The sequence below is a fragment of the Dendropsophus ebraccatus genome, chromosome 1 (genome assembly GCF_027789765.1).
Source record: "Dendropsophus ebraccatus isolate aDenEbr1 chromosome 1, aDenEbr1.pat, whole genome shotgun sequence".
In the NCBI taxonomy this organism is placed as follows: domain Eukaryota; kingdom Metazoa; phylum Chordata; class Amphibia; order Anura; family Hylidae; genus Dendropsophus; species Dendropsophus ebraccatus.
In genome coordinates this window covers 204,484,968-204,508,778 of record NC_091454.1, presented here as the reverse complement: position 1 = coordinate 204,508,778, position 23,811 = coordinate 204,484,968, and the positions used below count along the sequence as shown (strand labels likewise).

The 23,811-nt window shown below is 42.9% G+C and overlaps 1 protein-coding gene across 1 annotated transcript; it reads left to right on the top strand.

Annotated features, from left to right (window-relative positions):
• Positions 1 to 1,932: 1,932 nt before the first annotated feature.
• Positions 1,933 to 20,927, top strand: LOC138767620 (fibroblast growth factor receptor 1-like). Its single transcript, XM_069945256.1, has 18 exons — positions 1,933 to 1,950; positions 5,384 to 5,549; positions 6,210 to 6,464; positions 8,683 to 8,760; positions 11,240 to 11,406; positions 11,977 to 12,100; positions 13,017 to 13,207; positions 14,258 to 14,402; positions 15,080 to 15,282; positions 15,517 to 15,662; positions 15,751 to 15,872; positions 16,475 to 16,585; positions 17,346 to 17,536; positions 18,440 to 18,562; positions 19,559 to 19,629; positions 19,717 to 19,854; positions 20,368 to 20,473; positions 20,575 to 20,927. Exons 1-18 carry the CDS (start codon positions 1,939 to 1,941, stop codon positions 20,731 to 20,733), a joined length of 2,508 nt encoding a protein of 835 aa, XP_069801357.1. The 5' UTR covers positions 1,933 to 1,938; the 3' UTR covers positions 20,734 to 20,927.
• Positions 20,928 to 23,811: the final 2,884 nt, after the last annotated feature.

Below are 23,811 nucleotides of genomic sequence, written 5' to 3'. Positions count from 1 at the left end.
CGAGCTGCCAACAATGGATGTAAAAGAGCGGCTGGAGAAGAAGACAAATTTGCTATATGAATGTACAGTATTTGCCGAAATATTTAATGTGACGAGTCCTACAGATATAACCATATTAGTTATTATCGACTAATCGCATCTTTTGTGCACACTTCAAAACATATCACAAGTTTTCATGAACTCACCCTGTCATAAATAAAACCCAATGAATCAATAATGTTAGTAACTGCAGCCTATGTGCATGTTCACACAGAGAGATGGGAGCCAGGCGTGTAAACTACAAGCCCCAGCATGCACAGGGAGAAATCTGAGAGGCTGGGAGGGGATTGTGTAAATGAACTCTGCCTGGGAGGGGCTGCAAATTCTTGTAGGGAACATGGGGGATGGGACTGCTGTGTATTGTTAAGTCTGAATAGGAGCTGCCTCACTTCTCTCCATGCCCAAGGAATCCTGCACACTTGGAGGGATACTACAGCCTCATGCACTCCTAGCTGAGCTGGATACACTGGCTCACAAACCTCTAGTATTCAGCTGCTTCAAGATTCCTTTAGGATTTTTAAAGTTTAAAAGTTTAAAGTACTTTTGTTTCTTCAGGAAAAATTCACAGACCCTTTAGCCTGGTATTTATCTTTATTTTTTGGAAAGAATCTAAAGGGTTAAGAGTTGGAAGTTGGGGAGAAAACAAAACTTTTGTTTGTTTTTGTTACTTTATTTTAACTCTTCATCTCCGGGAGGATAAAGGAGAAGACTCCAACGTTTCAAGTGGGTAAATATTGTCTATTTCCCTTACATAGGAGACCGGTGGTTGCTGTTCGTATTGGGCTTTGTGTGTTGACCAAGGTTTTTATTATATATATATTTTAGTTCTTTTAGTGTAGATATGAGAAGGTGACTGTATGACTGGTGTATTTTTTCTTTTTCTTTCCTTTGATGAAGTATAAGTCAGTGGGATCCATTCCGCACATATGTTTTCTATCAGAGTTTCCTGCTCGGTTCCTATGTTTTCATACTTGTACAATAGGTGACTTGAATGTCTCCCTCTGCCATGATTCTCTCCCCAACTTTCCAGCCAGGAGTTTATCCTATAAATATTATTTGTCTATCTTTTTTTTTATGTCTTTGGTTTTAAAATAGGGTTAGAAAAAGTATTTTATATGTCCGTGTGTATGTATTATATTATGTGTGATTTAGTTCTGATCCCCTCCTTTATATTCCTTTATATACCTTTCTTACTAGGGGCATTCTGGTTAATGTAGTTCCACTGTTCTTGTGGATCTTGGATCCTCTGCTGGGACATTGGTAGCTCTGTCTATATCCCCCATTATAGCTCATGTATACTGTATATATAGCTTAGATATCTTCCTTGCGTGACGTTTGTATTTTTATACAGCAGACGTAGTTCTTGAGGGAGGTTCGGAAAGTGTTTGTAAAATGTTCCATGACTGCAGTATAAGCCCAGTCTGGGGATGAACAACTTTGCTGTGTCAGGCTCAGTAACTTGTTCTATTCAAGCTATTGGGGAGATCTCTTATGTCTATGTAATAATCAGGAACATGAGGGAGAGCAGATGATCCCCCAGGAATTGACCATCGCTCAGCAGTTAGGATGTGTCTGAGTGGTTTATGTATCTCTTGATACTTGACATGCCCTGTGATCAATTGAGGAAGTCTGCCGTCCTAGTTTGACATGTTTAGTTTCCAGTCTTCCAGGCTCTGCTCTTCTTCCTTTTTATGGAATGTTTTTAAAAGGAAGTTATTAAAGCATTTAAAGGGGTTATCCAGGATTAGAAAAACACGGCTCCCTTATTTCAAAAACTGTGCCAAACCCGATGATTGCATGAAGATCAATGAAGAAAACCCTGTAGTCCATACGTGCTAGAAACAGATGACTAAAGCTGGCCATACACAAATGATTGATGGCGGAGTGGCCAAGTGTCTAATGGATATGATGGTAAGGGACTGCACAGTTAGGGCCCTATTACACGGAATGATAATGGGCCAAATCAGCCCTTTCCGGCCGATTATCGCTCTGTGTAATAAACACAACAATCAGCCGATGATAACGATCATCGGCTGATTGTTGATATCAGTTTGGACCTATAATTGTTGGGCGCCGACCGCGCACCGCTACGTGTAATAGCGGTGTGCGGCCGCCGGCTGATGATTTCCAAACTGTATACATTACCTGTCCATGCTGCAGGGCTCCTCTTGCGGTCCGCTTCTCCCCGGGTCCCATGTGCTCCAGCTTTAGGGCCCTATTCCACAGTAACGATAATCGGCCAGATCGGCCCCATTTGGCCCGATTTCGGCCGATTATCGCTCGGTGAAATAGAGAGAACGATCAGCCGATGATGACCGAAAATCATCGTTCCCCCATCGCTACGGTTGAATAGCGGTGCACGGCGGGCGACCGACGATTTGAGAAGCAGCAGCATCATACATTACCTGTCCAGGCTTCTTCTCCGCGCTGTCTTCATCCCCGGGTCCCGCGCGCTCTATCTTCTGAATGGCCGGTCAGCTGACGGAGCGCTCAGCCAATCACAGGCCGGGACCGCCGCGGCCTGTGATTGGCTGGGTGTGGCCTGTCAGCTGACCGGCCATTCTGAAGATAGAGCGCGCAGGACCTGGGGATGAAGACAGCGCGGAGAAGCAGCCCTGCAGGTAATGTATGATGCTGCAAGGACATCGGTAACAAATGTCCTTGCAGCCCTCGCTCAACGATCATCGGGCCGTGGAATAGGCCCAGTGAACGAGCGGCGATCTAGCCACTCGTTTACATCGTTGATTGGGCCCTCCTCGGCCCGTGGAATAGGACCCTTAGAGCGGCCTGTCTGAGCTGACAGGGCGCTCAGCCAAATAATGGCCGTGATTGGCTGAGCGGCCTGTCAGCTGAGACAGGCCGCTCTAAAGCTGGAGCACATGGGACCCGGGGAGAAGCGGACCGCAGGAGGAGCCCTGGACCATGTAAGGCAATGTATACAGTTTAAGCAAGGGCTGCAAGGACATCGGTAACAATGTCCATACAGCCCTTGTTAAACGATTATCCGGCCATGTAATAGGCTCAGTAAACAAGCGCCGATCTAGCAGTTATTGTCGGGCCCCCATCGGCCTGTGTAATAGGACCCATAAGATCCATTTACACAGAAAGATTATCTGCCAAAGATTTGAAGCCAAAGCCAGAAACAGACTATAAACAGAGATCAGGTCATAAAGGAAATTTCTCCTCTTTTCAAATCCAATCCTGGCTTTGGCTTCAAATCTTTGCCAGATAATCTGTCAGATAATCTTTCTGTGTAAATGGACCCTTCGATCTTACCATGCCCTATCTTGTTCTTAGTGAAAAAGTAAGGGCCCTATTCCACCGGACGATTATGGTTCAGATTATCGTTAAATCGTTCGAATCTAAACGATAATCGTTCGGTTGAAATGCAGTTAACGATTAACGACCGAACGAGAAATCGTTGATCGCTTTATAAGGGCCCTATTCCACCGGACGATTATCGTTCAGATTATCGTTAAATCGTTTGAATCTAAACAATAATCGTTCGGTTGAATAGCAGTTAACGATTAACGACCGCACGAGAAATCGTTGATTGCTTTATAAGACCTGGACCTATTTTTATCGTTGCTCGTTCGCAAAACATTTGCAAATCGCTCGCATCGTTCGGTCGTTCGCAATAGATACGAACGCAATAGCGAAGAAATAGCGAAGAAAAAACTATCGCAATTACGATCATAAGTAACGATTATTGTTCCATGGAAATGAGTGAACGTTTTCAGGTCTTTCGCAATAGCGGTCGTTTGAGATCGTTAATCGTTAATGATTATGCAAACGATAATCGTCCAGTGGAATAGGGCCCTGTGTCTGGCAGCGGTGTCCCCCCTCTCTCATTCAGTAACTTGTACATGCATATTGGCGGTTATAGGGAAAACAAGAGAGAACTGCCAGGCAAGATGGCAATTAAAAAAAAGAAAACTTTTGATCAAAGAAAAATTATGATCATTAGGGTTATTACTGCTGAGACCCCCACTGATCAGGAGAACGAGTAGGGAGAAGCAGTTGTCACTTCCCCACTGTCAGTCATCTTTGTCCAGCAGCCCCATAGACTTATAGGCGCCGCTTGGACTGAAATAGTTGTGAGCTGTATTGGCAATGGTTTTAATGTAGTTATTGTGTAAGGAGATCTATTGCATTATCCATCTCAATAAGAACAAGTTACATATTTAGCATGGCCGATCATTTATGTGTTTCCAGCTTATCCCTCCGAAAACAAAAGGGTCAAGAAGGGGAAATCCTTAATACCTGACCCTTACCTTTTACTAACATTATTTGTCAGTGGAGAGTACCTCAGACACGCTCAGTCCCTTCGTCTTCTCTCTCGCTGCTAAAGTAGCAGTAGACAGAATTATAATGGCAGGCTATGGAACTTCCGGTAGACGTAATTACCAGAAGTTCCCTAGGGCTCCATGATAATTCCGTCTACCATCACTAATACTTTACCAGTGAAAGGGGAGATGAAGGGGCAGAGTGTGCGCTGCAAAGTACTTCTGCCCCTTCATTCTAGGGATTGGCGGGGTCTCTCCTCTGACGTCAGCACTGACCTCTCTGACCTCTGAATACCGGCTTTCACACAGGTCTCTGCTCTCTGCTGGCGAGTAATCTCCCTCCTCCCCCTCCCCTCTCCATAGATTACACAGGGCTCGACTGGAGTCGAGATTTCCTGATAATGAGCAGTGAATGAGAGAGAGAAGGGGGGGGGGGACCTGGGGAAAGTCTTTTTGAATGCAGATAATGGCATATTTGCCTAATAAACCTAATTACAAAGTTTCTTAAAATCGTCTGTACTACTGATTTTTGCAAAAAAATACAACAGTGACACTTAAAGCTTCAATAAAAGCTCGAGGAGGAGCAACACAGTACACACTGGGATTTATTTATTTGCTGATCAAAAGGTCCCATCTTAACCAAAATGGTACATAGTAACTTAGTTCATGTAGCTGTCATCATATACTTATAGGGAATGTACCACCACACTCAGGCTGAAGCATCGGAGGCGGGCCAACCCACCCCCAATGGGAGGAAACACCCACCCCTCTATGATACGGCTCCATTGCTTCTAATGGAGCAGTGTCATAGTGTCATAGAGGGGCGGGGGTTTCCTCCCACTGGGGGTGGGTTGGCCCGCCTCCAGTGCTTCAGCCCAGGCCTGATGGTACATTCCCTTTAAATAGTAGTTGATGACCTTCCATGTGGTTCTTCGTAGGAGCAGCTACATCTGCTGCAAATTGTGTGTGTCCCATTTACTATGTTTTCTTTTGGTTTATTAGATAATAGGATTAGTGAATGGCCGGCCTATAACTTGTTTATGTCTCTGTTTATTCAGGAGCAGCTTGAGGCTTGTCTCCTCTCGACACTGGAGGCCTCATGGATTCCGGCGGCCTGCACTAGCCAAGTGGGGATGTTCTCTGGAAGGTCACTGCTTCTCTGGGGTGTCCTCCTCGGTGCGGCTCTCTCAGCTGCCCGGCCCCCTTCCACCTTGCCAGACCAAGGTAAGTTATTGTTACCATTTGTTTTTAAGTGTCACTGGGAAGGGGTTGTTTATATAAAATGTTGTAGCTGGATTTTTTGGCTTATCGCCGATTCATAATTAACTTAAAATTAAAACTATGGAAAACTTTTTGGACTAATAAATCGAGATTGTTAATGTTTTTTGCACTCAATTCATAAACCGCTGGTTGTCTTTGTTACTGTGATGGTGATGGGTGGATCATGATAAAAAAAAAAAAATTCTGCATTCTGCTCACCTATAATTTTCAATGGAGATAAATTAAATTTTAGATGCCAAACCATATAAAGCAAAGCAGGTTCCCAGCCTTGGGGCTTAGATAATCCGGCACAGACTTGCTGTTCTGCCTTTGTCCCGACGAAGAACTTGTCTTCCTTTCCATAGCCCCAGGGTGCCTGCACTCATCTTCTGGGTAAACACATTGCATACCTCTCTCACAGTCTGTTGTGCATCTACCAGAACACAGCCCCAGGTTACTGATCCTTCTATAATCTCTTGGTTAGGAAACCAGAGGACCTCCTGAGTTGTCTCAGCATTTCCATCCAATCCCAACGCCTTTCTGTAAATCACCACTTCTAACAATTAAGGCTTACATATATAAAGCCTCAAATAGTTTAATCTAGATTTTTTGTTTTCCCTCCAGAGTCCAAACAAGAAGTGGAAACCTTTTTGGCTCATCCTGGAGACCCAATAGTATTACAGTGCAGGCTTCGAGAGGATGTTCAGAGCATCAGCTGGGTGAAAAATGGAGTTGAGCTTTCGGAGACTAACCGCACTCGCATAACAGGCGATGCGATCCAGATTCTCAACGCAAGGCAAGAGGATTCTGGGTTGTATGTCTGCATTACTAGTGGCCCTTTCGAAACAGATACTGTTTTATTCAAAGTTAACATATCAGGTTTGTAAAAAAAATTTTTCCCTCATTTTAGTGTCATTCACCAAAAATTTCTCAATAAGAACCATTTCACACAAAGTAAATTCAGCAGAATTCCATGGTGGAACCCTGCCTTTTTCAGTGTGACACTGTCTCTCTATGGGAGGGCTCCGTGCACCATGCGGCTGTCTGCTCAAAGAATTGACATGTCAATTTTTTGAGCGGAGAGTGGAGGCCCGTGAGCCCTCCCATAGAGAAACAGTGAGACACTGAAGCAGGCGGGGTTCCACAGCGGAGAGTTCTGCTGCAAAATTCCGAATTTACTCTGTGTGAACTGTCCCTAAGGCTTAAATTACTGAGCATTTCTAATATATATTCAGTTCCATCTCTGACCACTGTTGTTGGGCATACAAGATTTATAGAGGCTCTGACACTAAGGCCCCGTTCACACAGAGAAAGAGGGGCGGAATTGTCCGGCGTGGAATGCTGTTAGCCTTCTTGTCATAATGGCACTCTATGGGAGGCGCGTGCCCCGCATCACTTAGCACTGAAGAATAAACATGTTCATTATTCAGCGCTGAGAGATGCAGCGCGCGCGCCTCCCATAGAGTGCCATTATGACAAGAAGGCTAACAGCATTCCACGGCGGACAATTCCGCCCCTCTTGCTCTGTATGAACGGGGCCTTAGGGTGGAATTACATGGGACAAACATGTGAAAAACGATCTCAAATGACCGCTATGACAAACGATCTTATATTGTTCACTCTATTACACAGGACGGTGATCGTAACCTGCGGTTGTTCTTGTCCTTTCCTGGCTGATAGACCAGGGAACGACCAAACAACGTGTTGTTCGACCAAACAATTTGTGAACGATCAACGATGAAAATAGGTCCAGATTCTATCAAACGATCAACGATTTCTTGTTGGTCGTTTAATTGTTGCCTGCTATTACACAAAACGATTATCGTTTAAATCCGAACGATCTAATGATTTTTCTAACCATAATCGACCCATGTAATACGGCCCCTAACCTCCGAATGGCTTGAACATTTTCAATGGCCCAATGAAACAGAAGTACACCCTACTATGATTGCCACAATGTCCATTGTTTCCACTCCATGTGACATGCAAATGCGCCCCTGCAGTATAGCTCTCTTGTGAATGGCCTTTGCGCTCTGATCTATAATGAAAGGCATCACATTAGCACTTCCTATAGAACTGGTGGAAAGGCCCTTCAGGACCCCTAACCGCTTAGTTAATTTCCATTATTTTACCAGAGAGGCCACAAGGTTTTTCTATATGCAGATAATCTATGACTTGGCTGAACTTTCATAGCTTTTCTACAGATAAGTCACCTCTTGGGCCACATGGTCCCTACGACAATGGAGATTCGGGGCTAAGTGCTTTCTTATCAGACCTTTCCAGCAATTTGGCTCCATTCCTTTGAAGTTGCTGATCAATTTAACATGGCCCTGTTGTGTCTTCATGTCATCTTATCAGTTTTTGCTTGACACCTCATGTAATGGTGATTTTTCTTGTTGGCCCATTGTGTATAGGCCATAGGATCTTATTGTTTTTGACGTGGGTGTTTTTGTATTCTAGATGCTATTTTAAAGAGGTTTTATTTATCTTTGTTTCAGTTGTCAACATAAAAATTCTGCTTACTCTACCAGTATCATGCTACCGAGCAGGAAGAGCTTAGCAAATTGGTATATAGTCTTGCAAGAAAAATTTTGTATTTTAGTAATGGAAATCCCAATTTCATCTGATCTCAGGCATCCAGTGAGTGGTGTCGCTTAAAGGGGTTATCCAGCATTCAAAAAACATGGCTGCTTTTTTCCAAAAACATCACCACTCTTGTCCTCAGTTGTGTGTGGTATTGCAGCTCAGTTCTTTTGCAGTTATCGTGCTTGAGTTGTTTTTAACAGCATTTAGTGACATTCTTTACGGCAAGCCTCATTGACATGATGATAATAGATGGTACCTGTTCCCTTATGGGATATGTGAAAAGTTACTGGGGGAGATTTATCAAACATGGTGTAAAGTGAAACTGGCTCAGTTGCCCCTAGCAACCAATCAGATTCCACCTTTCATTCCTCACAGACTCTTTGGAAAATGAAAGATGGAATCTGATTGGTTGCTAGGGGCAACTGGGCCAGTCTCACTTTACACCATGTTTGATAATTCTCCCCCACTGAGCGTAAAAGATGAAGTACTGACTAAATTCTTTCTGTTGTAGATGCGCTACCGTCCGCCGAAGATGACAACAATTCTTCTTCAAAAGAAAAAGCTGCAGAGAACTCCTCCAAACCGAATCGTAAGTTATACTGAAGACCTGGTGTGTGATACAAGGCTGTACCCAGATCTCCTGTCATACTGAGTGCCTGTTTGGGTGACTGGCACAAGTGCGCTGGATGCCAAGAAGCCTCTTAGGGCAGTCCCTGTTATATATAGCGCCATGTAATTTGAAGGTAGGAGCAATTATAATGACATGGTGGGAATTTTATTGCGAACTAATTTGGAAAGCATCAAAACTTTTGTATACAGGGAGCATGGCCAAGGTTCTGCCATTTTTACCAGTAGAAAAATCTTTTTGAAGTGATGTCATTTGACTAATTTCATGAAAAACCTCTACAGAGTTGATTAGAGATGAGCGAACCTGGAGCATGCTCGAGTCAATCCGAACCCGAACTTTTGGCATTTGATTAGCGGTGGCTGCTGAAGTTGGATAAAGCCCTAAGGCTATGTGGAAATCATGGATATAGTCATTGGCTGTATCCATGTTTTCCACATAGCCTTAGGTCTTTATCCAAGTTCAGCAGCCCCCGCTAATCAAATGCCGAACGTTCGGGTTCAGATCGACTCGAACCCGAACCCGGTTCGCTCATCTCTAGAGTTGATATTTTAAAAGGGCAGCTCCATTTAAAAAAAAAATTAACCCACGTTCAATCCCTAACAACCTAAGCTTGTTTGTAATAGGTTTCTATTACATGGATTGGTCCGTTTGTCTGCAGCACATCATGACACACACCCTAAAAATTCTGAAAATCCTCACTTCCTAGTACATTTTGTCTCCACTCTTCTGTCCTTCCACCTACCTTCTGAGACAGGTCACATGATCTCTTTTCTGTTGCCAGGCAAGCTGTAACTGCTCATCTGTAACCCCACCCATCACTGACATTACACTGGGGAAACAACAGCCTCTCCTGAGTAGTATAGGGGAAAGGAAATACAGTTGTTTCATCTCTTTCTCTAATCTATCTATGTAGATGAATAGATAGATGCAGTGTTTACAGTGCAGAGCGGAAGCCGATCGAGCCACTGTTGGGCTGATACTACATGGCAGGGGTGGGTACCAGATAGTTGGTTCCCAGGCGCAATACATGCTGGAAGATGTAGTTTCCCAGCCGGGTGCATTATGTAAAATTGGGATCATTTGTAAAAGTTTGCTAGGGACAGAGTAGACAAGCGTGAAAGGTGTCACACTAACGATTGGGGATCAGTGAGTGCTCCCATATGCCTTTTGTGCACTTTATTTTTTTATAGGATCGCAGGAGTTCCCCTTTAAACCATACACTTCATGTCTTATGAGACACAGAGAGACTGGAGAATGCTTTCATTATAAGTCTTCTGTACATTTCTATGTGTAATAAAATAAAGTATAACCAGAGGAAACCAAAGGAAAACAGTCTGCGATCATATCCCATGTGACAATGCTCTAATCCCCCCCAAAAATACAAAATAAGAAACAAAAAAAAAATTCAAAACAATCTGTTATTGGCTGATATATATCATGGAGGACAGATGTCGTAGAAAACAGTCATTGAGTATTGTGCCATATTGGGTATTGTGCTGCATTACTCTCTCCGCTAAACTGATGTATTGTCCTTGTCCAAGAATGATCGTCTGAGAAAACCAACGTCATTGTGACATTTTCACATTATAATCTTAAAAAAATAAATAAAAGAATTATTAAAATTGCAGTGTGTAAGTGTGTGTCTGGACCTATTGAATTATGACTTCTTGAGGATGTACAGACCGCCCGCAAATTTTGAAATCTGCATGTTTCACGGTGTCTTGCACCATTTTTGGCATACAGTACTATTGAACCAGAAAGATTGGGATGAACATAGTTAGAGTTCACCATATGATAGGGGTCTACTAAAATGTATGGGAGTGTGAGGGTACATCGGGGATTATATACCATAGAGGTTGACCATGTGGCTAGTATGAGGCCCTTTGAGAGAGGACCCAGTCATGGGTGAGGTCATCTGCTTTACTACTAGATGCCATGCTCCACTGTCATGGGTAACTGAAATGTTGGCGAAGAAGGGGGTGAAGAATTGGCCCATGATTTAGAGCAGTGCTTCTCAATTCCAGTCCTCAGGCCTCACCAACAGGTCATGTTTTGAGGATTTCCCATAAAATGAACAGCTCTGATAATACCTGATGCACTGAGTAAACATTTTTTTTGCCTCATCATCCTTGATTGATAGACCTCTCCCTATACCCAAACATGAAGTGGTCTCTGAATCAAGGTTGGTGATGTGGAGAAAACCTGCCAGGGACCTCCCTGGTAACTTGGGGTTCAGGTTTCATGAAAGTGATGACCGGTTTCCCTTAAAAAGTAGTACCAACTTTTTGCTCTAGCATGTGTATAAGTTAAAATAAAATGCAGCCATCAGGAAAATATTTACCTATATCCATCTATGATCTTCAAACATATTGGTGGTTTCCAACAAACAGCAGAATTGAATGTGCACTTCAAATAATTTTTTCCTTTTTATTAACCAAAGGACCTTATTGGGTGAACCTAGAAAAAATGGAGAAGAAACTACATCCTGTACCTGCAGCCAAGACTATAAAGTTTAGTTGTCCAGCAGGGGGCACACCAACCCCTACTCTACGTTGGCTGAAGAACGGCAAAGAGTTCCAACCTGATCATCGGATCGGTGGCTATAAGGTACGGGCAACAGTGCTAAACATTGATACTCCACTTTAAAACTAAGGGCCCTATTACACGGCCCAATCTACAGGAGACAGCCAACACTGGCCTGTCAGGTCAGCGTTCACTTTCCCCACTTTCCCCGCTCGCAAATTACACGCACAGACGGGAGTTTATATACTGGGGTTAGTGAGGTGTGATTATAGCATGCTGCCTGGTCCGACCAGTTCACACAGAGTCTCTCCGCCGCGGCATCCCGCCAGCCTCTGTGTCATACAGGCAGTCTATGGGTGGGCTTGTGCGTCTCTGCTCTCCACACCTCTCAGCTCTTAAAAGTTGACATGTCACGAGCAGAGAGGCGCACAAGCCCTACCATAGACAGCCTGTACGACACAGAGTGTGGCTTGATTCCGCGGTGGAGAGTTCCGTCGCCTCTTTTACTCCGTGTGAACTGGCCCTTGTATTGACTTATCTACTGATCTAACAGTGATGCCACAATAACGAGCCATTTTTAGTACAAAAACAAACACCAAGACAACACTTGGGGTTGAATGACATAAAATAACTTTATACTTTGTTCACTCTTAGGTCCGTTCTCAATCTTGGAGTCTTATTATGGATTCAGTGGTCCCATCCGATAAGGGAAATTACACGTGTATTGTGGAGAATAAGTACGGCAGCATCAACCACACGTATCAGCTGGACGTGGTTGGTAAGGACCAAAAAATTATGAACATCTGAGATTTAATTAGCAAAGTGTCTGAACATCTATGACTGCCTTTTTATGGTTTTATTGCCGTTTCTTTTTCTTTTTAATTTTTGAGACTTAACTGCATATAGACAAACTTGCTATGGTTTACGGCATAGATATGGAAACTATTATCTGTTGCAGATTTCAGTTATGTACTTAGAGGGATGTGTGCCATTTAGTCTTCAGGGTCTGGGTGTTTAGACCACCACCAATCATTAGAATGAGTGGGAGAGGCGCACAATTAAGTGATTCTTTCCCCCGCTTGCTGCAGGAGAATGGTTCAATAAACGTACTATGCAATTGCTCAAAACATGACCTGTTGGGGAGTATTTGAGGACTGGAGAGTTGAGAAACACTGAAATAGAATCTTTCTACTGCAGCAAGTTGGGGAGAAAAGTGCTCAGCCATGTGCATCTCTTGGCTCCAATCTAACAACTGGTGGGGATCTTAACCTCGATCAAAATCTTTAACATGTCTGTGACATATCAAAAGTTATTTCAATTGACAAGGACATTCTAAAAAAGTACCTGTGATCAGCCAAAAATTATTTAAAAAAAAAATAAAAATTTAATAACCACAGGTGCCCATATGTCATCTGTGTTTTTACCTTGCTATGCTTTCTGTTCCTAAGATATATGGCTTTTACTGTTTTACAGTCAGATGGGAGGGAACTTTATAGTAAATCATGTTTGGGGAGGGCAAGATTATGAAGCTGCTAATCCACACACCCCCTGAGCCTAACTTTCACACCTCTTTTTGGAACAAAGTTCCACCCATTATCCCTTTATAATGGGAGCAGTAAGTAAAAACATAGTTGGAATGAGGGCTCCCAATGCTATAAAAAAGTATTTGAGGAAACATTTTTTTTTCCCATCAGAACGCTCCCCACATCGGCCGATCCTCCAGGCCGGTCTGCCAGAAAATAAGACCGTCACTGTAGGAAGCAACGCAGAGTTCCACTGCAAAGTCTACAGTGACCCCCAGCCTCACATCCAATGGCTCAGGCACCTCGAAATCAATGGGAGTAAACTAGGGTCTGATGGCATGCCCTACGTGGAGGTCCTAAAGGTATGGTCAGATAATGTATAACATGCTGATGTTGGGGTGATGTCTGGAGATGAAGAGGTTCATGTGTCCTGTCTATGTACTGTGCCCTACATCTGCCCTCCCTATTGCAATACCCCGTCAATCTCCATGTTTTTACGTAATAGTGAAGATTTGTTAATCGTGTCAAGGATATGTTTGCTAGTAGAAGAAATGGTCAAATTGGTTGTCTCCTAACTTCCCCTGACGTTAATAATTCTAAAGCTTAATACATCTGGACTCTTTTTCTTACTTATCTTCTTTCTTCCCTTTTTTATGGAAACAGTTGCGGCTGTAACACTCGGGTCTAATTTTCCATGTTGTCTTGTCAATCTTTACCTTGTCTTAAGTAGGCAGGTGGTTTCCATTTTGGTGATGGGTTCAACTAATGTATCTTCTCTTTTAAAGGGGTTATCCAGCGCTACAAAAACATGGCCACTTTGCCCCTACTGTTGTCTCTAGATTGGGTGGGGTTTTGAAACTCAGTTCCATTGAAGTAAATGGAGCTTAATTGCAAACCACACCTGAACTGGAGACAACAGTAGGGGGAAAAGTGGCCATGTTTTTGTAGCGCTGGATAACCCCTTTAAGTCAGGGGTTTTCCAGGTAAAATGGACCGATGAGCAATCCACAGGATAGCTTGTCAGTCATTGATCGGCAGGATGCCAATACCAAGCACCCATGCCAGTGAGCTGTTCAGGGCCCACACCAGGCAGATTGTCTCTGTTCACTGTGTAGCATGGTGAAGTGTAGCTGCAGCTAAGTTCCTGTTCTTGTTAACCACAGATGAGCTGTAGTTGCAGGTCTCCACTGCTACACAGTGTAGTAGTGCAGGCCCTGAATAGCCGCCAGGGCTCAGCACCCTGCCAATCATTGACTGATCTATCCATTTTGCCCAGAAAATCTCTTTAATTGAAAGGTATTCCTCAAATCTTCCAATGGTTTCTCTTTTTTTTTTTTTTCTCTCTCTCTTCTTGTTCTAATGGCATTTCGCTTGTCCGTTTCCTTCCCTTTCTTCGATGCTCTTCTCTATAGACTGCAGGAGTCAACACCACCGAGGAGGAAATGGAGGTTCTCCACCTGACGAATGTTACTTTTGAGGATGCTGGCCAGTATACCTGCTTGGCTGCTAATTCCATTGGGCACTCTTTTCATACTGCATGGTTGACCGTTCTTGAAGGTATATAAGGTTCTCTTCTGTCTTCTTAAATGTGACATGCATATCAGAGCCAAAAAATATCCAACCCTAGATTTTATGAACCCAGATCTTATGCTTACTTTTCTTTTTCTGTTCTGTATTATCCTGACATAAATGTTTTACTTGGAAGGGGCCCTTAAACTGGATCCTCTTTGGCTAATATGAAATGCACGTGTTGTATTGAGGGCTCCAGTGTTTTTATTTATTTCTTTAATTTTAATACAAATTTTATTCGAATAAGTACAATTTAATAGAAATTAAAAAAAAAAATTATACAAAAACAAAAAAAAAACCTTGTTCGCCAACTGGATTTCCCCGTTGTGTTTCTAACCTTTTTCTGATTGTTGTCCATGGGTAATCTGCATATATGACCTTTTTTATTTTCTTTTTTTTTTTATTATTTTGCCCTGTTTTTTTTTTCTTTCATTCTCAAATTTTCTTTTCAAAAATGTTAAATACAGTAACTGAACAATGTTTTCAATATAATGTTTAGTTACTAGATAATCTGCATTGCATGTTGTTAATTTGCACATGAACCTGTGGGTTTTTACTGTGGTTAAGTAACACAATCCAGTCCATTCAAAAACAAAAACTTTATTTGCAAAAAAAACATTCAAAATTTTTTAATAATAACAACCTTCTTGTACACATGAGTGCAGCTTCTGAAGACAAGCCATCGCTTATGACGACCTCCCTACATCTGGAGATTATCATCTACTGTGCTGGAGCCGCCATTGTGTCGGCCATGTTGGTGACCATCATCATCCTTAAGATGAAACCTCCGTCCAAAAAGGCAGAATTTTACAGTCAGATGGCTGTTCACAAGCTGGCCAAGAGCATACCGCTGCGTAGACTGGTAACAGTAAGTATATAGAGAGTTTACAGTGCTTTACTCTGCAATTTGTAGATCATTTGGGAAGGCTGAGTTTACAAATGTAGATGGAAGCCCCATTGGACTGAAGTCCCAAATTTCTATATAGGGGAGTCTGTCCTTTAGTTACTAGGTTAACTAGTTTGAAGAACACGTCTCCACCTCTTTATAACATATAGGAGTCATTGTCATATGATAACCTGCTGGTTTCAATGTTCTGTACAGGTGTCGGTAGACTCAAATTCTTCCATGAATTCTGGAGTTATATTGGTTAGACCTTCTCGATTGTCATCTAGTGGAACGCCTATGCTGTCTGGGGTGTCTGAATATGAGATCCCCGAAGACCCCAGATGGGAAGTAGCAAGAAACAGGTAATAATACCCTAGTTATTACACATTCCTATACTGTGTGTAATTGTTCTTCCTGGTCTATACTGGTTGACATTGTTCTTCCTTGTAGGTTGATTCTTGGAAACCCACTTGGAGAAGGCTGCTTTGGTCAAGTACTCATGGCAGAGGCCATAGGTCTGGACAAGGAGAAACCAAGCAAGGTCACAAAAGTAGCAGTGAAGATGTTAAAACGTGAGACTTCAATGTTGATTCATACAGGATCCAATACCTATTGGCTTAAATCATACCTGTAATTTACAACAACTTTTGACGTGTCAAACTCATTACTCGTTTTCCTGAATGGTGGTGGGGGTCTTAGCTGAGATCCAGTCCCTTTGGACACTTTATACTTTATGGGACTCTTCACGATAGGGGTCGGGCCTGTCTGGCTGCAGGATAACCCTCCGCACTCTATAGAGAACACAGAAACGCTCATCTCTGCTGAACATTCCTGGGTATGGGGAGGGGATAGTAGACCTAACTGTCAGCCGATCGTTCGGCAAAATGTTATTGCGGGTGTATGGCCACCTAAAGAGGACCAAGTAAATGCTCATTTGTCAAGCGACTACATCTTTTTTTGCATCCGTTGTTAGCAAATTGCACTGTGTAAACAGGGGGTGTGCTGCCAACAATGGTGAACTTAAGAGCCATACGAATGAACAAGAAACTATTTATGTGGCCTGGCGGCACAATTGATCACGCTGTGGGCATTACATGGTGTCCTTGCTGGGGCTGACTGTGTGTTCTGTGTGCATTTTTCCCATACATCATTACCTTTTCCTTTCCTGTTTTAGCTGACGCCAGTGAGAAGGACCTCTCAGATCTAATTTCGGAGATGGAAATGATGAAGATGATAGGCAAGCACAAAAATATCATTAACCTTCTAGGAGCCTGTACACAAGACGGTGAGTTTTTGTAAAAATAAATTTATTGTAATAATAGACTATTGTGTGCAAAAAACCCCGAAAACTAAATCAATCAATATTAATATCATCTGGCAAATGTTTGTTTTATATCATACAGTTATTTAGTATGTGTGAATATATATTCCTAACTTTATGTGGTGCTACAGAAATAAGTGGCTTAAGTTTCTCATCCCAGTTACCTACAATAGGCCTGAACTGAACCTCTATAGAATGTGATAAGTATCTGATCGGTGGGGGTCAAACTTTTAGGACATCCATTATCATCAAAGTGAGCGACCCATGTCCCTGCTGTTTTAATGGAGTTGATGTATGCATGCTCAGGTGCCACCCCATTCATACAGTATAAAGTATGCATGCTCAAGAGGAGAACACAGGAGTCCCCATTCTCATGATCAGTGGGGTCCCAGTAGTTAGACACTAGAGATGAGCGAACCGGGTTCGATCCGAACCCGAACGTTCGGCATTTGATTAGCTGGGGCTGCTGAACTTGGATAAAGCTCTAAGGTTGTCTGGAAAACATGGATACAGCCAATGACTATATCCATGTTTTCCACATAGCCTTAGGGCTTTATCCAAGTTCAGCAGCCACCGCTAATCAAATGCCGAACGTTCGGGTTCGGATCGACTCGAGCATGCTCCAGGTTCGCTCATCTCTATTAGACACATTTCAGGACAAGTAACTATATCCAGATGGATCTTTTGTTTGTTTCTGATTATTTTTTTTGTCTGTTCCTTCTAGGTCCTCTATATGTGATTGTAGAATACGCCTCCAAAGGGAACTTGCGTGAGTACTTGCGTGCAAGACGTCCACCAGGCATGGAATATTGCTACAATCCCAGCTGTGCCCCTGATGAATTGCTCTCCTTCAAAGACCTCGTCTCCTGTGCCTATCAGGTGGCCCGGGGCATGGAATATCTGGCCTCTAAAAAGGTATTTTACAAATGATGAATTTGCAAAGATGACCTCACAGGCAACTCCATTTAATATGAGAGCCACTGAGGGGAATTTGCCAATGATCTTGGGTCCAGCTCCAGGGAACTCTAGCAACATCAGCTGGAAAATCTGCTAGATCGGTGCTGGTTTACTGGGCATATTACACCAAGGGCTGTTTACCAAGGGCTGCTCAAACATAGTTAGCGATGTCCGTGCAGCCCTTGCCCAAACAGTTTACATCACCTGTTCACAATCCCAGTCTTCACCTGCGCTCTGCTTCCTCCCCGGGCCTGCATGCTGTAGCTTCAGAGCGCCCGCCTGAGCTGACAGGCCACTCAGCCAATCACTGTCCGGGACCACCAGGGCCGGCGATTGGCTGAGCGGCCTGTTGGCTCGGATGGGACGCTCTGAAGCTGCACAGTGCAGGAGAACACCAGGAATGTGGACAGGTGATGACAACTTTGTTGAATCGTCAGCCGTTGGTCGCTCATCGATATTACACGTAGTCATGCGCGGCTGGGGGCCAATGATTTTACGTCTGATCGTTTCATTGGCTGATCAATTGTCTCTATTACTTGGAGTGATTATCAGCCGAATCGACCCCATTCAGCCGATTATCGCTCTGTGTAATAAGGCCCTTATTTGCTTATTTCCCTTACAATGATGACTACAATAGAAGTGTAGTAATATAGGTAGATATGTGCATGGCATACAGATCCAGATGTATACGCAGATTCTCATGACCCTTATTGCCTGGGGGCTAGTTGATGATTCTCAGTGCTCCCCTTCAGTAGGTAACAAAATGTTAACGCTGAATTTGATGATTTCTGAACGTTCTGTTCATGCTGTAAACCTGTGATAAATTATACTTAATGTCCTGTTTCTCATTGTTTTGTGCAGTGCATTCATAGAGACCTGGCAGCACGGAACGTTCTCGTCACAGACGATAATGTGATGAAGATTGCCGACTTTGGCCTTGCTCGAGATATCCACCACATTGACTATTACAAAAAGACGACAAATGTAAGTGTTTTTAAAAATTGTTTTCTCATCACAAGTGCATGTACTCGCTCCTGTTTATAGATGAAGGTTGTACATACCCTGGTGAGGAGCTGAAGTACCGTGTTGTCACTGATAAGCCTTCTCCCTCCTCCCCTCTCACAGCACCAGCCTTACAGCCTGCAGCATCATACCCCATTACCTTCTACTCTGTCATTGTGTTGAGATTTTTTTTAGTGACTGAGAACATTTACACTGAGCCTGCTAGAAAGGGAACTTTGACAGATCTGCTTTAAAGCGAATGTATCATCCAAAAAAGACCTACTGCTTAAATCAAGTGTTTATCTAAAAAAAATATGTAAGATTTTTTGGTGACTTTTACTATTTATATTTTAAAATCATCCTGAAGTGTTGCAGTTTCCATTCTGGCCACTAAGGCTAACATTAAGCCTTCATCTCCTGTACAAATCACTTCCCAAAAGTCTCCTCCTTATAAACACAGACAGGAGTACAGTGAAAGTTCCCACCCGTATATAGATAATGGAGGGATGCACAATAGCTGCTGCTCACAACCCAACGCCCCCTTCCTGTAAAATGACCTCTATAAAGGTTGCAGAGCACGTCCAGAAACCTTTCTCATTCATCTATATGGAACAGGTCCTGTCTGTTTGCTGCCTATGGTCTATGAAGATCACTAAATGTTGTTAAAATAGGCAAGATGGCTGCCCTCATAATAATGTTTAAAAAAATACAATCATACTAAAGAAGAAGATTAGAAAAAAAAGTTTAATAGGTTTAAAAAAAAAATCCCTGTAAAGGAAACTAACATTTCCCTCTTGGTCCTGATAGGCGATCAAACTAGATCCAATGTATGCAATGAGCTAAAGATTAATTAAAGTCAGAGTTGGTTATAGCTGACCTGGTCATTAATGATCTTAACAAAGCAAAAACTACACAATGAACAGAATTGAAAACAAAGTTGGACGTTGATGTTATTTATGTTTGTTTGTTTTTTTATAGGGTCGTTTGCCTGTAAAATGGATGGCCCCAGAAGCCCTATTCGACCGAATTTACACTCAACAAAGTGATGTGTAAGTACAATGTCAAGTTCTTGCTTAATGTCATTTACCCAAACATTCTAGAAATTCAAAAATATTTACCATTGTGTTTTTCTCTAGGTGGTCCTTTGGGGTCTTGCTGTGGGAAATATTTACACTCGGAGGTTCTCCATACCCCGGTGTCCCAGTGGAAGGACTGTTCAAGTTACTGAAGGAAGGCCATCGGATGGACAAGCCAACAAACTGCACCAATGAGTTGTGAGTATAGAACTCCAGGAGAAGTCTTCTTCATATGGAGGTTTCTATTCCTTTACTAACTTCCATTGGCAACCAATGGATACCTGACCAATGGGTCTCTGACCCTTTTTTTATTGAAATGTGTTCACAGTCATCATAAATGTAATATACTGTACATCTTCCTTATCCTTTGACATAGTGTAAGGGCTGTATTTGTAACCTCTTTGTAAACTAGTGCAGATCTCATTGATCCTGTTGCACAGCTCTGTAACGGCTGCCTGATCATTCATGTTTCCCTTTGCTATAACCACCCATCAGCCACACATGCCTATAAAGCTCAAGATGTGTGCTGACTGGTAAATATTATTAATGTCAGAACGGCCTAATTGGCTGACGGAACGAGCATCTAACATAAATGTGAACAGAGCCTAAAATGTTCTTCTCTAGTTGTTGTCCACATTTTGCTAGAATTGTTGGAATTTTGGTTTAGCGTCAGTCCTGTAACCTTGTACCTTTTGTGCTGTTTTTTTGCAGATACATGATGATGAGAGATTGCTGGCATGCAGTTCCCAGTCAGAGACCGACCTTTGTACAACTGGTGGAAGATTTGGACCGTATTGTGGCCCTAAGCTCTAACCAGGTATAGAATGTCTCTCTTGAGGGAGGAGCGGACAGCACCTGATCATTGCGTTGTCTTCATATATTAACTATATATATTAATGGCCCTTTCTCTTTCTGCAGGAGTATCTCGACCTTGTCATGCCAATCAGTCAGTATTCTCCATGCTTCCCAGATACACAAAGCTCCACGTGTTCATCTGGGGAAGATTCCATTTTCTGTCGTGATCCTTACCAGATGAACCATGTCTTCCCAGATACAGTGGACTTACAAACACGTTGATCCCCTAATTCAAGGTCATCGCCACAGCTTATGGACACTTGGTTGTACGCTTTCCAGAAAAACATTCTACCTGCTTCTAGATTTCCAAGACCCAATGGACCATTTGAGCTTTAGTCTAATTTATTATTTTTTGTTTTTAAAAGCACATGTAAAACATATATATATTTTTTCAAATATAAGTTACTAAAAAATAAGTTACTTGTATGTCTTAAGCTGCCTGGTAATGAGCAAGTCTGCTCAAAGAGCCCTGGAAACCTCTGATTTCTTTGGTCACTTTCCCACAATGCTGTAAAGTAAGTTAGTTAACTTCAGCTAGGTTGGCACAGCTGGCAACATAACGTGGATGACAGCAAAGCTTGAACAAGCGCCTAGGTATATGCCAAACCAAAATTTACTTATTGAAATTTCCTGGAGTCTGTAGGTAGCACAACACATAGGTTAAAGCCCCTAGGTACAGAGACAGGTTAGTTAGCAATAAATCAGTTAAGCACTTTTCCACCCTATAAAGCCAATCATCAGACCACTAACCAGTGTATTTTTTCATGTACCAATAGCAAGTAGTCAAGGTTAGGAAGCGTGTGCTGCCTATGGACTTCTGTAAGTAAACTTTGGTTTTCCTGATTGTCCTATGGCAGCACAGCACATGGGACTTTAATGCAGTACTCTAAATAGGTGGGAAAGATTAAGCCAACTACAGCAGGGGTCCTCAACTGGCGGACCGCGGTCCGAACGCAGACCGCGGAGGCCAGCTGTCTGGACCCCTGCTGCGGCTCAGTATACCTGTATACTGAGCTGCGCTGCTCCCCTCTGCACAGTAACTATGAGCGCTCATAGTGACTGTGCTGGAGCAGCACTGACAGAGAGGGAGCCATCGGCTCTCTCCCTGTCAGTCATTCTTGTGGCCGCACTGTCCTGTCTCTGGTTTCTGCACTCGAGTGATGTCACTGAAGCACAGATGCCAGGACAAGGGGAGAGCGGCCTCTTGTGACCGCTGCAGTGTGGCCACGAGGGGATAGAGGAGATGCCTGGACCCAGGTGAGTATAAGTGTTTATTTTTATGTTTTATGCTATATGGGAGGGGGAGCACAGGGGGGCTATATAACTCGGGGAGCACACAGCAGGCGTGCTATATGCTACTCGGAGAGTACAGGAGGACTATACACTACTGGGAAAGCCGCACAGGGGGGGGCTATATACTACTGGGGGAGCGCAACACATTTGCTAATGATGTTCAGCTTGGACCTTCACCTGACAATAGACCCCAGTAAGTGGACCTTCACTAAAAGTTGTTGAGTACCCCTGAACTAGAGCATACTCTTGCCATAATTTTAGCCTTGTCTAGCTTATAATGTTTGACAATGTTGAAAAAAATACAATGGTTCCTGGTATGGTGACCTGTCTCTGTTTAAAGGGAAGCTGTCAGCTCCCGGGCCTACCTAAGGTGCTGACAGTATTTCAAAACAATGGCTGCCGTTTTAAAACGATAATTATTTGCTGTTAAATGGCGGCCATCCACTCAATTTCAACAGTGTGTGAACATAGCCTTTCTGCGTTTTCAATCCACTCCTGGTTTGGGTTGCAAAATACTGAGCAAAAGTATTGTGTGTGAACATAGCCTTAAAAATGATACAATAATGAGAAAAAAAAATAATAAAGACCTATATTTCATTTCCATTAGGGCATTTAAACCAAAGAATGAACTGCTGGCAGGTCTCTAGACAGGTGAGCTACTCCTAGACCACAGCTCCAACACATTTGGAATCAGATTTAACTATATGGGTATGTGCACACTATGGAATCTGTGTGTAGAACTTCAAGCGGATTCCCCCACTTGAAGTTCCGCCAGTCCCATAGGCTCCATTCTATGCTCAGGCAGATTCCGCTGTCCACCCAAATAATTTACATGTCAAACTTTTCTCCATGGATATTCTGCACTGGAATGCCTCGTGCCAGCCTCCAAGTTCAAGTATGCCCCAATGCTGTCATTGGGTGTGCGCCGTCCTGACAGCCAATGATATCACAGGCTGTGCGCTTCTTGTCTTCATTGTTCACACAGGCACCATAGACCATATTTTGTGGAGATTAGGGAAAACATGAGTAAGGTCTTATTCACACTTCCCGTAAAATTGTCTGTAATTGTGGATCACGGTTAAACTTAGAGAATATTGATTTATATAGGGCTATTCACACAGTCCGTTTTAATTCTGATCTGTAATTTGTTCCGACATGTCCTAAAGTGGATTGTCATAGCAGTACAGATTACAAAAAGAAGTCTCTGGGACCTGTATTTTTTATGCACTTCACATCTGGATCTAATCTAAACAAACTAATACAATTTACATTTTACGGAAACTGATGCAAATACAGATCATTTTCCACGGATCATGGAAAAAAAAAAAATAGTATGAGGTTTTGCAGCCCAGAAAAATCACTGACCGTGTGAAAAAGGCCTAAGCAGGCCAAGTTATAACATGGCCTGTCCAATTTTCCCCTCTGGGGTTAAACAGCTCCACCTCTATATAACAGTACCCCCCCCTCCCCATCCCCATGACAGTATCTGCAACCTGTAGCTCTTCCTATTGATCAGAATCACACATTTGTCTGCCTACGACCCACATCCCATTGATTTAAATAGCAAATTATAGCACCTTTAACTGACAACTGTATGTTACCAATCCCTTGTCGTAAGGTGTGTCCCTACAAAGTCTGGAACAGTTACTGTCTAGGCACTTACCCCTATTGAAAAGCGAAAGGTCAGACAGATTTAGTGTAAAGCATAATGAACAAGCAGTAGAGGGTGTGCATTTCAGACTACCTCTTAAAAGGAATCTGTCAACACCCAGACCAGAGGTGCTGACAGTGTAGGTGTCAGGTTCCTTGTGAGCATGGTACCCTTAGTGAATCAGTCCATGCAGTAGACTGAGCAATCTTTGGTCTCGTACTGTAATCAAGAGTCAAAGAGGAGTAGTGACTTGGTGTTTGTGCCACGTTTTGACACTTCTCCCTACTTCTTTTTCATGCATATTTACTGCTGGTCAGACTCCGGCTCCTTGCTGTCATCATCACTGTGCATGCACC